Source organism: Capricornis sumatraensis, chromosome 7 (genome assembly GCF_032405125.1).
Source record: "Capricornis sumatraensis isolate serow.1 chromosome 7, serow.2, whole genome shotgun sequence".
Classification (NCBI taxonomy): Eukaryota; Metazoa; Chordata; class Mammalia; order Artiodactyla; family Bovidae; genus Capricornis; species Capricornis sumatraensis.
Genome location: NC_091075.1, coordinates 103,306,795 through 103,322,549, shown reverse-complemented (window position 1 = coordinate 103,322,549; position 15,755 = coordinate 103,306,795). Strand labels below are relative to the sequence as shown.

The 15,755-nt window shown below is 35.3% G+C and overlaps 1 protein-coding gene across 3 annotated transcripts in view; it reads left to right on the top strand.

The window, feature by feature from the left end:
• The window catches only part of MAPK10 (mitogen-activated protein kinase 10), a 187,993-nt gene that overhangs the window by 107,695 nt on the left and 64,543 nt on the right, over positions 1-15,755 (top strand). For 2 of the 3 annotated variants that reach the window (XM_068974910.1, XM_068974909.1), the window contains exons 8-9: positions 7,227-7,409; positions 12,490-12,614. In XM_068974910.1, coding sequence (XP_068831011.1) covers positions 7,227-7,409; positions 12,490-12,614 — 308 coding nt within the window. The remainder of the gene's footprint in view (positions 1-7,226; positions 7,410-12,489; positions 12,615-15,755) is intronic. The other variant, XM_068974911.1, reaches the window with a different exon arrangement.

The window sequence follows — 15,755 nt, the reverse complement described above, 5'->3', positions numbered from 1 at the left end:
TTGAATCTATAGTTCAGTTTGTGGAGAATTTCTGTTTTAATTCAGATAACTTTTATCTCTCTCCTGAATACACAAGGATCCTACCACATACTAATAATTTAGATCATTACTGTACCAATTTAAATATGCTATCTATGCTCAGTATTTTAGTTTTTTTCTTTGAACCTCATAAATTGACATTATCATTTGGTTATGTAAAGAGTTTGTTTAGATTTACCCTTATGATTATAATTTTCTTGGCTTATCAGTATTTCTTGCAATTTGACCATTTACTTTGGAATTATTTTCTTTCCTTCTGAAGTACATCCTTTAGAAGTTCTTTAGAAGTCTTTGATGATAAAGCTGTTTTCTGATTGTATTCCCTACTAGAAAGATAGTTTTGTTGGATATAGAATTTTAGATTGAGAGTTATTTCTTTCAGCATTTTAGAAGTGTTTTTCCACTGGCTTTTTCTTTTTAATATTAATGTTGAATAATTAGCTGTCAGTGTGATAGTCATCTTTGCACATACTCTGTCTTTTATCCCTTCTTTCATTTAGGAATTTTTTTTCTTGATCTTTGGTTAGTTGCTGTTTCTCTCCCATGTGACTAGGTCTCAATTTCTTTTTATTTACCTCTCAGAATTCCCTTTGTTACTTAAATTTCAACCTTTCTCCAGTTCCTGGAATTTCTCAATTGTTGTTTCTTTGAATACTTTATCTCCCTATTCTTCAAGTTATCTCCTTGAAAAACTCTAATTGAACATAAAATAGACATTTATTTATTCAACAAATATTTTGAGCACTTTCTATGTGCTTATACCTAGGGATACACATGTAAAGAAAACTGATAAAAATCCTTGTCATCATGAAATTTAAAGTAAATGCATGGTATACTAGAAGGTGTTAACAACTAAGGGAAAAGAGGGATCAAAGTGCTAGGATGGAGGAGGCAGGGATTTTCTCCTTTCTTTTTGAATTGAAACATAAAAGGTTTTGTCAAGTATGCCTCATATAGCATATTTTCTTTACCTCATATAAACTTCATTGTCCCTTCTAAACCTTTTTCTTACATAGTGTTATATCCAGAAATGAGTGTAATCTTTCAGAGAGGTTTTCACAGAACAGAGTAGAGAGTTACCAGACTGTTAAATAGAATTTTGTATTTCTTTTAGTGTTGGGAGCTGTTTGTATCAGCTACTTTGCTTAAAGTCATTTTACTTACCAATTTTAAAACATCTCAACATTTTTCAGCTATAAAATACAGATGTCAATTTAAATGATTTCCAAGACATCTTTCAGTTTCAAAATGCAGGTAGAGTCAGATCTAGTCCTCATGAGGCCAGAATATAATGCAGTTGGAGGAAGCTGTTACGTAAAGAAAACATTAATATTACAAATACAAAACTAGGCATAGAATTTTGCAAGGGACCTGTACAAATGAGTAGCCCTAAGGATTAACCCTCAATAGTTTAATGAAAATTCTACATTGTGATACATATTAACATATATTGAATTTGCTTATATGTGAAATGTCTCTTCAATATTTTTTGCTTTGTAAATAAATATAGACTACAATGATAAATAGATTTATTAGATGAAATAGATTATGCTGAGATGCATATTATATCATGCTTCAAATATCAGCCTCTGGATATTTCTTGTTCCACAGTATTCCATGAGCAATCAGCTTCCAGTGATTGACAAATAGCCTTTTAATCAAACTGTCAGCTTTGACTTTTTCAAAGTGTTATTAGCTTATAATATTTCCCCTTCCTGTGCTCATTTATAATGAAAACAGATGTTAGTTATAATTTTTCATTGTCACTTATTCATATTTCTAGAATTTGAGGGGGACTATCAAGATGAAAATAACACTTTTCAAATGAAAAAAAGTAAAAATGTCTTTAAAGTAACAAAAAACTCAAGACAAAACCATGAAAATCTGAATCCAGACCTTTGTCATATGAATATAGATATATTTCTAGCCTGAATTTTACAATGTCCTCAGAAGTGAGAGTTCTTTGAGAAAAATTTTATCATAGAAAATTATGGAGTAATTACTGAAAAATAGTGAAATAGTTTGAACTTATATTGAATAGCTTTTATGCTTCCTATGAATAGCACTCCATATAACATGATATCAACCTGTATTTTTATGATGGCAACATGTAATTTCAGTCCTTCTATAGGTATTCATGAGTAGAACCCCTTTTTCTCTGCATAGAGCTATGTGTGACACTTATCATAATTTCTCATGGTCTTTTCGGGAAAGCGACATGCGGAAAGGGAACAAATATTAGGATTTTTCTTTCCTTGTCATGTTTCCATGTGAACAACCCCTAAGTTTTCCATAGCAAAAGGTGTGGAATAGTATTTTGGTGAAATTGACCCTAAACTAATCTGTGTCATAAAACTGAAACAGGTTAGTACTTTATTCTTAGATCTGGACTTATTTTTTCACAAGATATTGTCAGTATTTCTCAAATATACCAGGGGCCACCTGGATTGCAATTACTGTGATGTTTCTTAATGATATCATCTCAAACATATGCATTCAGAATCTTGTAGATCAATGGGGAGAGGGGAGTGATCTATATTTTTATAAGTTCCCTAAGTTATGAATATTCAGTTTGGAAACTGCAGTTTTTTATCATGATGCCTAACACGTGGCATGCATACCTCCACCTCCTAATGCACATTCGTTGAAGGGCTAACATAAAGCCACCCAATAATACACAATACAGTGCCAACCAGGTAGCTGCTTGTCTTGCAAGAAAAAGTAGTCACTCCTGGAACTTTTCTAAAGACAGTACTCTTATACAATATTATCTTTAAAAACATAGTTAAGAATTTGGGGACAGACACTGATATTCTTTAGGTTGTGAAGAGATGTCAACATTTTTGCACAGAATACTGAATATAAGGCTTACAGCAGAGTAAAAAGCAAATCTGAATTCACAAAGATGTCAACTCTGGAAACCATATTCATCATAAGAAAAAGTAATCAATGGAAAAACAAAATGGAGATAAAATAATTCAAAGGGCATAGAAGAATGAAGCCACTAACAACTCTTTATGATCCCACTTGAAAGAAAAAGTGAAGTCGCTAAGTCACATCTGACTTTTTGCAACCCCATGGACTGTCGCCTACCAGCCTCCTCTGTCCATGGGATTTTCCAGCCAAGGGTGCTGGAGTGGGCTGCCGTTTCCTTCTCCAGGGGATCTTCCCAGCCCAGGGATTGAACCCGCGTCTCCCGCATTGCAGGCAGATGCTTTACCATTTGAGTCACCAGGGAAGCCACTTGATCCCACTTGGTAGCCTCTGAAAGCTTAAATGTACATGGTATAAATTATGACCCCAAATTTTCAGAAAATATTAAGGCATTATTCATACATTAGGCTCAAGGCAGTTTGTTATATATTTCAGAAAGTTTCTCAACCAAGGAAGTTAATGTAAAAGAAGGACATTAAATGTAAGTTCTTGGCTAACTGACAAACATTAGCTGGAATGATTTCCAAACTTAGGATTTCAAATAATCACTTTTACAATCCATACTTTGTTTCTTTCATCTATTACAATACTACTTATTGAAGACATTAGTAGTAGTCAATAGTTGTACATTATCTTATCATACTCTATTTAAAAAAACATACTTTTTAGTGTAGTGAATTTAGAACTAGATGAGAATATTGTCAAATAATTCCTACTAGATGAAATTTTAAAATTTTTATTAAATACATTTGATAATTATGTTGTATGATGATTTCTGAACTAGTAGATCAAAAATATATATGTTTTGCTTTTTCGATGACTGCACATGCTGGAATCTATAGGTACTCACATAGTAGAAAAACGATGAACTATTAGTGTCCTAAAACAAAGAAATTGTTTTACAAAAGTAATTTTGGTCATTCTTTTAACAAATATTTACTATTTTAAATTAACACATAATCATAAAAAACCTAGTTAATATTTTCTGTATTTTTAAAAGTATAATCATTGTGGAAATCTGATGATTAAAAAGTTCTTTTAAAATATATCACCTTATTTTCTATTTAAATATTAATAAAATTAGTTGTTTTATGTGAATAAGTTGGCCTAATAGATTAAGAAAGCAGTTTCAGAAGCATTCTTTAAGAGGGATTGCCTGTGACAAACTTACGATCAATTTTATGGCAAAATTAAAGTAATATTTACTACATCAGTTCCAGACTTGGTCTTTTTTCTATTGGAACCCTTGGAACAAGACCTGGATTTAGAGCCAGGAGATATTATTTCTAGTATTGGATTGTATTTGTTTAATTATGATTATAGAGAAAACTCACATGGTTAACTAAGTACATAGTTGTTAATGATGTAACCCTGTGAACACCTGTAAAACGTGTACTTAGTGCTTAAATGTACTAGTCATGTTTTGGGGAAGAAAGAGCTTGAAATGGATTGGTTAAAATAAAGGGCACACACTTTTAAAGATCACTATACCACATATTTACAGTTAGAACAATCAAGTATTTCAATGCCAATAATAAAGATTAGTGTTTCTTTTTGGTAAACCATTACATCAAGGACCATAACAGTATTTCATCTAAAGAGCAATCTAAGGTAGGAAGATGTGCTGAATGCTTCTAGAGACTTTAATTATAACTTTTAATAATAAATATTTTAATAGTTCTTGTTTAATTAATTCCAGGACGTTTGACTCTCCTTAAACTTCCCTGGTGGCTCGGCTGGTAAAGAATCTGCCTGCAATGTGGGAGACATGGGTTCAATCCCTGGGTTGGGAAGATCTTCTGGAGAAGGGAACGGCTATCCACTCCAGTATTCTGGCCTGGAGAATTCCATGGACTATATCGTCCATGGGGTTGCAAAAAGTCAGACAAGATTAAGTGACTTTCACTTTTTCTGAAAGTTTATTGTAAAAAGGCCATGCAATTGTTTTGGAAATGTTACTTTATTTATTTATTTATTTTTATTTTTGCCATTATCATCCTTCTTTATTATATAATGTGTAGATAGTATTTAAAATTTCACAATATGCCTTTATCTTAATTAATGTAAATAGCTAAATGACAAGGATAGCAAGGCAGAAATTACATCCTCTATGTTTCCATATGAAAGAATAAAAGCAATTCACTTTTTAATTAAATAACTGTATCAAGTGTTTGTTACTCAGTAGTATCTGACTCTTTGTGACCCCATGGACTGTAACCTGTCAGGCTCTTCTGTTTGTGTAATTCTCCAGGTAAGAATACCAGAGTGGGTAGCCATTCCCTTCTCCAGGGGATCTTCTTAACCACAGATCAAACCTGGGCCTCCTGCATTATAAGCAAATTATTTACCATCTGAGCCACCATACTGTAGCTAAATATAATTATACTAGTGTATTGGGAGTATTTTGCTAACTTTGTTAGAAGATTCCTTTACAGAAAATCTGATAACTTCTCTGCCCTGATCAAATCTTTAGAATTCTCTAGAAGTTTGATCACTGATTAAATTATGTCTTGTTAGGACGTGATAACTGAACAGTATTAAAAAGTAGATCTCTTTTCATAATTTACAGTGTAAGCATTGAGGTTTATTTAACTGTATTAATGTTTTCTATTTAAAATATATCTAAGTAAATCTAGCTTACCTATTATCGATAGTACTAACATAAGTTTTTGTCTGAATAACTTTTAACTCTAATCTTTTGCATTTTTTTACTTTATTCCTAATGATTCTCATTTACTACTATATATTCTCATACACATGGTAACTGAGATGAGTTTTTATTGAGAGATGTTCTTGTTTAGTTATTTCTGTCATTTTGTAAAGGAATATTCTTCAGTTTTCCCCACTCTTACTTCATTTCTTGATATTACACAATCCTACATTTTTTCATCCTAGTAACTGAGAGGATATATAATTTAAATTTTATTCAGCTAGATTATAAGAGAAATAGAAGAGCATTTGCAGATTAGCTTGGTTTTACCTTTGTTCAGTCACCTATCTACATTGTATTATATATTTATTTTTGTTAAATAGAGTTAATTTTGTCAGGACTGTCCATCATTTTTAGTCCAATGCTATAGAAAAACTAGGGGTAACGATTTTACAAATCTTAATTAAATAATATTATACTAACATTCCCTGAACTGTCACAAATTGCATTAGCAGAAATGAATTAACTTTATACCTAAGACAGAGTTATAGAATTAGCAACATTGGAGACAACACTGCCTATGGTATTGGATTTGAGAATTTCTAAGGCCTCTGTCTTTCATTGACACATGGCAAGGAAATCTATTTGAAATCAACTTCTTCCAGTTGACTATTCAGAGTTTTCATGCATGGTATTTATTGTTCCCAAGCTCTAACATATCAAATATCTATGAAAGATGAAAAAGACAATCTCAATCAGTGGGTATGCATGTCAAAGACCCCCAGTTTTGGAAGTATTAGTTTTCATAGAGAGGTAATGCTTTTCTTATAAAATTCCCCATGTTTAACATGCTTTTGAAACACAGGCATTTGGATGAAATCTGTCCTGAATTGAACATCCTATGTTTACCTTCATATTTCATTGAATATTACAATATTCAGGATATAAGGCACTATTATCAGAAGTAAGAAAATGGGTATGAAACTGCAACTGCTTTGATAAACAGAATCTTTTAAGTCTTTGATGAAGAGTTAATAAGTTATTATCATACTGATTCTATTTGTAATGTGTATGAGTCGAAAAAATTAACAGATGAGGAAATTTCCCATTTTGTAGAGAACAAGAGGAAAAACGAATCTTATAAAGAATTTGAGAAAAATATAGATGAATCTTATAAAATATTTATTCATCTGTCTTTTTAGAAAATAAATGGAATAATTTCATGATAATATTATTATATATCATTATAATTTTTCTCTTCTGAACTACATGGCTATATAGAAGTTTAACTCAATAAAAGAAATTTTTGTGTTATTTAAATACCTTTCCATTGACACAACCCAAAGACTCTTTCATAATATCATATTTTGTTAAGTAATGCTAATTCCTCAAAAGTGTATGTGTTCTCAAAGTGAATTTAAAATTCCAAGAGGATTCACTGCCTGACAATCTGATTTTATATGTTTGTCCGTTGTTGTTTTTTTAGAACTTCTTTTGTGTTATTGACTGTTCAGAGTTCTGAGAAGCAGTTAGTCTCCCAACTAGTGAAAGGCAAGAGCTGGTGTCCTGCACTTGTTTTTGCCCTTAACTATTCAATTCTCAGATATTGACCAGTGGAATAAGGTTATTGAGCAACTAGGAACACCATGTCCAGAGTTCATGAAGAAATTGCAACCCACCGTAAGAAACTATGTGGAGAATCGGCCCAAGTATGCAGGACTCACCTTCCCCAAGCTCTTTCCAGATTCCCTCTTCCCAGCGGACTCTGAGCACAATAAACTCAAAGGTAAGCCCTTCAGGGATAACTTCAGAACCACCGCATGGGTGATGCAGGCCATAGACACACTTCTCCCAATGCTGGGAAAATTGAGCGCAGGAGGAGAAGGAGGAGACAGGGGATGAGATGGTTGGATGGCATCACTGACTCAATAGACATGAGTTTGAGCAAACTTAGGGAGATAGTTAAGGATAGGAAAACCTGGCATGCTGTAATCCATGAGGTCGCAAAGAGTCGGGCACGACTTAGCAACTGAACAACAACCTCAATTTAAGAAGAGGTATTTTTAAAAGATCCTCATTACAAAGGGAGCGTAATCAAGGATTTTAAAATTTTCTGGATATCTAGAGAGAAGACTAGTAATAAAGTGTGTGACAGTGGTATGGGTTAACTATTCACATATTTAGAATCTAAAATTACTTTGCAATGTTAATGCTAAAAGAACAACATTATATAGACATTGAAGCAATTGTTCCAGTTACTTTTATATTCTGGAAAATATTTTCAACATAAGATTTTCATTGTAAAATCTTGAAACTATAGATGTTTGAGTTTTATTTGTATTTTACTAAATGCTTAACCATTTTTTATTTTAGAGTGACAAATGAGATTTTTACTTTCACATTTTGTTTTCAACATAAAGACTTTCATTAATAAGTAATTTTTTCTACTACTGTGTCTGCCATTATGAACTTTAGTAATGAATCTTAATTTCTTACCCACAAAATGGGGATCATAACGGCTTCTTTATAGGATTCAAGACATAGAATAAATTTGGCAAGGTATAAAGTATAATATAAGTAATATTTTAATTCTTTTTCTAACTTATGACACTTCGGAAATTGGGGATATGAAGCAAATCTGATTTTTTTCCTTTGCTGGGGGAAGGAATCCTATCCCTTAAAATCTGTGTGAACCTGGGCAAGTTATCTAATCTTTTGGTATCTTCTTTAACAAACTAAAGCAATAAGTGTCTATCTTATAGGATCATTGGGAGGATTAATTGAATAATTTGTCAAGCACTTAAAACACTGCCTGTCTCACACTAAATGCTCAGTAACTGTTAGATATAAAAAATAATAAATCTTTATTAATAATAAAATGATTATTTCCAGGGGATCTATGTTGTTGTTTAGTTGCTATGTTGTCTCTGACTCTTTGTGACCCCATGGACTGTAGCACACCAGGCTCCTCTGTCCTCCTCTGTCTCCTGGAATTTGCTCAAATTCACATCCATTGAGTCAGTGATGCTATCTAGCCATCTTATGCTCTGCTCATCTTATCCTCATCTTATCTTTTCCTTTTGCCTTCAATCTTTCAGAGTATCAGGGTCTTTTCCAATGAGCTGGCTCTTCACATCAGGTGGTCAAAGTATTGGAACTTCAGCTTCCCCTGTGACCCCATGGACTTTACAGTCCATGGAATTCTCCAGGCCAGAATACTGGAGTGGGTAACCTTTCCCTTCTCCAGGGAATCTTCCCAACCCAGGGATCAAACCCAGGTCTCCCACATTGCAGGTGGATTCTTTACCATCTGAGCCTCAGGGGAAGCCCAAGAATACTGGAGTGGGCAGCTTATCCCTTCTCCAGCGGATCCTCCTGACCCAGGAATCCAACCAGGATCTCCTGCATTGCAGGTGGATTCTTTACCAACTGAACTATTAGGGAATCCCCCCACCCTGCCCCGCCCTGCAAAAGGACACACACTCGTGAAATTTTACTGTAAATTGTTCAGTGGACAATTAATTAGTTACAGATTAAATGTACAGACTTAATTTATAGTCAATATAGAATTAAATGAGGTGGAGAAACCAAAATATAGTGTTACAACTTCCCAGGGTCATATTATCTTCTCCAGACTTCCATCTTGTGGGTTTTTTTTTTTTTTTCATCTTGTGGTTTTTAAATTAAGTACAGTGTTGTTTCTGTGTCTGTGACACTTTCGTTGCACAGTTGGGTTTCTCCCTTCAGCTACCTGTACCACTCTCTGAATTTTATAATTATTGAATTATAATTATAATGCAAAATCAGCAAATTATATAGAATTACACAAATAATCAAAGGGAAGGATTTATTCTACTGTTGTTAAAGAGTGTAAGACGTTTACTTGCAAACAAAAGAATGAAAGATGAAGAATTAAAATCTTTTCCTCTTCCTCATTTTGTTCCCTACAAGCAGTAGTGATCATTGTTTCTTAGTGAGATGATTTGGTGTTCTAGTGGTTCATTCTCCCATAGATGAGGAGACCCCCCCAACCCCTACTCTTCCAAGAACAGAAATGTGGGTGACATGAGAACCCATGGAGTGTGTGAGTCTGGGTATAAAATCAGTTACAAATCAAGAGGTCTTGAACTAATGAAATAGACACAGACCTGTTAGGTTAACAGTCAGAGAAACTAATACTTAAAATCATTGTATATTTCTGTACTTTTGTCACTCTGTCAACTTCAAAGTGTCAGTTTGGAAGTAGCAGAAATTAAGTGTTTGGAATTGAGATCCCCAGAAAAATGACTAATAGAAATAAAAAAATCTTCCAGTAATTTAACTAGTGATTTTAAAAAAATATATAATTAGTATAAATAAATGTGAATATTTTATTAAAATGTAATAACACAAGAAATACAAATGCTGTAGATGTGAAAATTAGATTGCCACATTTTAACTCTAGTATAATCAAAATTATGAAACAGTACATAAAACTAGAAGGGAATACATTAATAATAAGAATGATTGCTTCCAGATGGTAGGGAAGGTTGGCTTTTCTGGATTTTATGTTTAATGTAATTTCAAAATTTTATAATTAACCATATTTCATTAATAATAAACAATTGCTAATTAAAAATTGGTACATATTCATGAATTCAAACACACTGTCTTTTTCCTAAGTTAGCAAACCAGTTTTAGATTTTCCTTTCTTTAATTTGAAGTTTTACCATGTTTGGAATAAATTGAATATTTTCACCATAAAAATTTCCAAATCAGTTTGGATCCTTATTTTCTGAAACATTTTTTGTATTTTCAGATATGTTTAGAGCGTCCTTTAGAAAAGTTAGGGGCTTCCCTGGTGCCTCAGATGGTAAAGAATCCACCTGCAATGCAGGAGAGCATGGTTTGATCCCTGAGTTGGGAAGATCCTCTGGAGAAGGGAGTGGCTACCCACTCCAGTGTTCTTGCCTGGAAAATCCCATGCTCAGAGAAACCTGATGGCTACAGTCCATGGGGTCACACACACACGATCAGACATGACTGAGCAACTAATACACTTTACTCAGCAATGTTATTAAATAAATACATTTACTGATTATCACTGTGCAAATTTTTTATATCCCTAGCATCTGAAACTGTACCTGGCACACAGTAGATGATGTATATTGAATAAATTGAATATTGAATAAATAAACAAGATTCCCTGCATCAATTTGTTTACTAAATCTTGTGGATTTTTTCTCTCAGAGTTGCCCCCTTCTCTCAATCCTTGAAGCTTCTGCCTCCATTAAAGTCCTCATTATCTCTCCCGTTCTCCAAAAGTCACCTCTAACTTCCTTGCCTCCCTCCAGATACTACTTTGTCCTTTTTTGCAGCTCTGAAGTTTTAAAATGAGTGGTGTACACTCACTTTGTTTCCTTTTAAAAATAATTCTTTAAACTTTATTTTTAATTATGCAAACAATACATGTATGAATTTTCTTCCTCTCAGAGGTACCTATGATTTTCAATTTGTCTATGATCCTTGCAAAATGTTTCTATGCACTTATAACCATAAATAAAGAGAGAGAGAAATGTTTGTTGTTTTATTGGGAAGAGGCAGATTTATACAGTGGCATCAGGATCTATGGGTCATTCTGCAGTTGTTTTTTCACTTAATACTATGTCCATGTGAAAGTGAAAGTTGCTCAGTCGTGTCTGACATTTTGTGACCCCCATGGACTGTAGCCTGCCATGCTTAAAACTGCCAAACTTACTTGGTACAGGTGGATGACTCTTGAGAGTCCTTTGGACTACAAGGAGATCAAACCAGTCGATCCTAAAGGAAAGTGAAAGTGAAAGTGAAGTCGCTCAGTCGGGTCTGACTCTTTGCAACCCCGTGGACTATAGCCTACCAGGCTCCTCCCTCCATGGGATTCTCCAGGCAAGAGTACTGGAGTGGGTTGCCATTTCCTTCTCCAGGGGATCTTCCCGACCCAAGGATCGAACCCTGGTCTCCTGCATTCCAGGCAGACACTTTAACCTCTAGGCCATCAGGGAAGTCCAGCAATAGTACTAGAGTGGATTGCCATTTCCTTCTCCAGGGGATCTTCCCAACCCAGGGATTGAACCCTGGTCTCCCGCATTGTAGACAGACTCTTTACCGTCTGAGCCACCAGGGAAGTCCCTAAAGGAAAGCAGCCCCAAACATTCATTGGAAGGACTGATACTGAAGCTCCAATACTTTGACAACCTGGTGAGAAGAGCTAACTCATTGGAAAAGACCCTGATGCTGGGAAAGATAGAAGGCAAAAGGAGAAGGGGGTGGCAGAGGATGAGATGGTTAGATAGCATCACCAACTCAATGGACATGAATTTGAGCAAACTCCAGGAGATAGCGAAGGAGAGGGAAGCCTGGTGTGCTGCAGTCCATGGTGTTGCAAAGAGCTGAACATAGTGACTGAACAACAGCAACATTTAGATTGTTTAAAATGTTTAATCCCTGACCAATGCTGCAGTGAGCATCCTTTCTGGATGCTTTTCCTGAACATGTGCAATTGTTTCTCTAGACTGTATACCTAAAAGTAGAACTGTTGGGTCATAAAGATGTTCACATTTAAAAATTTAAAAGATACTCCCAAATGTGCCCTCTAAAAAAGTCTTTATCAATTTACACTGCAACCAACATGAATGAGATTATTGAATATTATGCCATGTTTTGTGTGTATTTGATGGATAAAAAATATTTCATTGTTTCATTTTGCATTTCCCTAAACACTTGGTGAAGTTAGCTGATGTCTGGAAGGAAGGTGCTAACTGACTTTTTAAAAAATATTTTTCCATCCAAAAAATGCCCTTGCCAAAATCAAAATTTAACAAATTTTTTTCTTCATTCATTTTTTTCAGCCAGCCAAGCCAGAGACTTGCTGTCAAAGATGCTAGTGATTGACCCAGCGAAAAGGATATCAGTGGATGACGCCTTACAACATCCATACATCAATGTCTGGTACGACCCTGCTGAAGTGGAGGCGGTAAGGTTTAGGTTTATTTTATTTTCTTCCCACAAACAAATCATAGTAACTGGGTGCTCCATGGTGTGCACTGAAAGAGAGTTAGAATCCAAAAGAATTCTCAAAGGGCCTTCATAAAATTCCTAAGTCACAAAGCTACTACCTTCCCTTCTAAAAGTTATTTTCTTCAACCTATGTTTTGAGTTGCATTTCTTTTTCAGGATTTCCTATGTGAGATGGTGATTCAATCCAACACCTTGGCTATTCATGACATGCTTCCACTAGTTTTTGTTAAAGTATTAATACCACCAGTATCTCCTTATGTTTAATGATCAGTCTCTCTTGATGCAAACTAAGTAACAAAAAGTGTAATAGAGGATAAGTCTCTTTGCCTCTCTTCCAATCAGGTGCCTGGTTTTAATAAACTGTGGTACTAAGAACATTTATTCTTTTTAATTAACTTATTTATTTTAATTGAAGGATAATTACTTTACAATACCATGATGCTTTTGCCATACATCCATGTGAATCAGTCACAGGTGTACATGTGTTCCCCTATCTTGACCCCCGCTCCCACATCACTCCCCACCCCTTCCCTCTCGGTTATCCCAGAGCACTGGCTTTGGGTGCCCTGCTTCATGCATCGAACTTGTACTTGTCATCTGTATTACATATGGTAATGTACATGTTTCAATGCTGTTCTCTCAAATCATCCCACCCTTCCCTTCTCCCACTGAGTCAAAAAGTCTGTTCTTAACATCTGTGTTTCCTTTGCTGCCTGGTGTGTAGGATCATCATTACTGTCTTTCTAAATTCCATATATTTGTGTTAATATACAGTATTTGTCTTTCTCTTTCTGACTTACTTCACTCTATATAATAGAGTTTCATCCACCTCATTAGAACTGATTCAAATAGATTCCTTTTTATAGCTGAGTAATAATCCATTGTGTATATGTACCACAACTTCCTTATCCATTCATCTGCCGACGGACATATAGATTGGTTCCATGTCCTAGCTATTTTAAAAAGTGTTGCAGTGAACAATGGGGGTACATGTGTCTCTTTCAGTTCTGGTTTCCTCAGGGTGTATGCCCAATAGTGGGATTGCTGGATCATATGGCAGTTCTATTTCTAGTTTTTTTAGGAATCTCCACACTGTTCTCTCAAGTGGCTGTACCAGATTGCCTTCCCACCAACAGTGTAAGAGGGTTCCCTTTTCTCCACACCTTCTCCAGCATTTACTGTTTGTAGCCTTTTTGATGATGGCCTTTCTGATCGGCATGAGATGATACCTCATTGTGGTTTTGATTTGTATTTCCCTAGCTGAGCACTGAAGAATTGATGCTTTTGAACTGTGGTGTTGGAGAAGACTCTTGAGAGTCCCTTGGACTGCAAGGAGGTCCAACCAGTCCATCCTAAATGAATCAGTCCTGGGTGTTCAGTGGAAGGACTGATGCTAAAACTGAAACTCCAATACTTTGGCCACCTCATGTGAAGAGTTGACTCATTGGAAAAGACTCTGATGCTGGGAGGGATTGGGGGCAGGAGGAGGAGGGGACAACAGAGGATGAGATGGCTGGATGGCATCACTGACTCGATGGATGTGAGTCTGAGTTAACTCCGGGAGTTGGTGATGGACAGGGAGGTCTGGTGTGCTGAGATTAATGGGGTCAAAAAGAGTCGGATGTGACTGAGTGACTGAACTGAACTGACTGAATAATGAGTGATGTTGAGCATCTTTTTCATGTGTTTATTAGCCATCTGCATATCTCCTTTGGAGAAATGTCTGTTTAAGTCTTTTGCCCACTTTTTGATTGGGTTGTTTGATTTCCTGGTCTTGAGCTGCACAAGCTCCCTTGTATATTTTGGAGATTAATTCTTTGTCAGTTGTTTCATTTACTGTTGTTTTCTCCCATTCTGAAGGCTGTCTTTTCACCTTGACTATAGTTTCCTTCATTGTGCAAAAGCAAAACATTTAGATTATAAAGTTTTTACTAGGCCACTGGTGCCCTCGTGAAGCTTTGCATAAATTACATGAGAAAAATTGGGTATTTCAATAAGGCCACTGTCTCAGGTTGGTTCTAAGTGGACTGCCATAGGAAGGTATATCTCCATACTTTCCATCGAGACATAGTATAAGAATCTTCTCAGAAGCATAACTCTGTAATTTTTTGCCTATCTCCTTTTCTCTGAGTAGATCCAGGGCTGCTCAGGAAACAGGGCTATTGTTTTGCCCATGTGTGTTCAATAGGCCTCCCAATAGGAATGTCCTTCTGTCCCTCTTTTAAACTTTACTATCAACAGTTTTTACCTTCTCCCATCAAAATCTCACATTCTTTGAAAACTTATGCTAAATGATCTCATTTCCCTTTAGTACCTTTCATAGTACCTTCAAATTACTTTGTTTGAGTTGGTCATTTATTTTCCATTTGAAATACTCTTTCTATTCGTTTTCTTGTGAACTTCACTATACACAAAGATATTCTGGCCCAGCTAAAGCTTGCTTTTTTTGGCTTTTTTTGTTCTGCTTTACTGTGTCAGAGATGCTAGGTTCAAGCTGGCATTAATTCTCATCCCTTCTTCATTGGGCAATTGAGAGCTGAAGGATGAGAATAAACATCAGATAGAATCGAACTTTATAGACATGATATTGAAAAAGCAACTTTTCATAGTAACCCAGTTCTTAAGCATTACAAAATTTCTGAGAAAATAATTCAGTGATAAATGACTTTTCTGTATGGGAACTCAGATATAACATTCTAACATTTTCTTAAGACCTTCTTTCTTAAGCAGCTTTACAATGATGATGAAATTTTAATTTGCTTCAAATTAATTTTAGTCACTTTACAAAATTTTGTTGTTGTTCAGTCAGTCAGATGTGTCCAACTCTTTGCAACCCTATGGACTGCAGCACACCAGGCTTCCCTGTCCTTCACCTTCTCTCGGAGCTTGTTGAAACTCATGTACATCGAGTCAGTGATGCCATCCAATCATCTCATCCTTTGTAATCCCCTTCTCCTCTGGCCTGTATTTCTATTTTACATGTTTTCTAAAGGATGCATGAGCTTCCCTGGTAGTTCAGCTGGTAAAGAATCTGCCTGCAATGCAGAAGACCCTGGTTTGATTCCTGGGTTGGGAAGATCCCCTGGAGGAGGGCAAG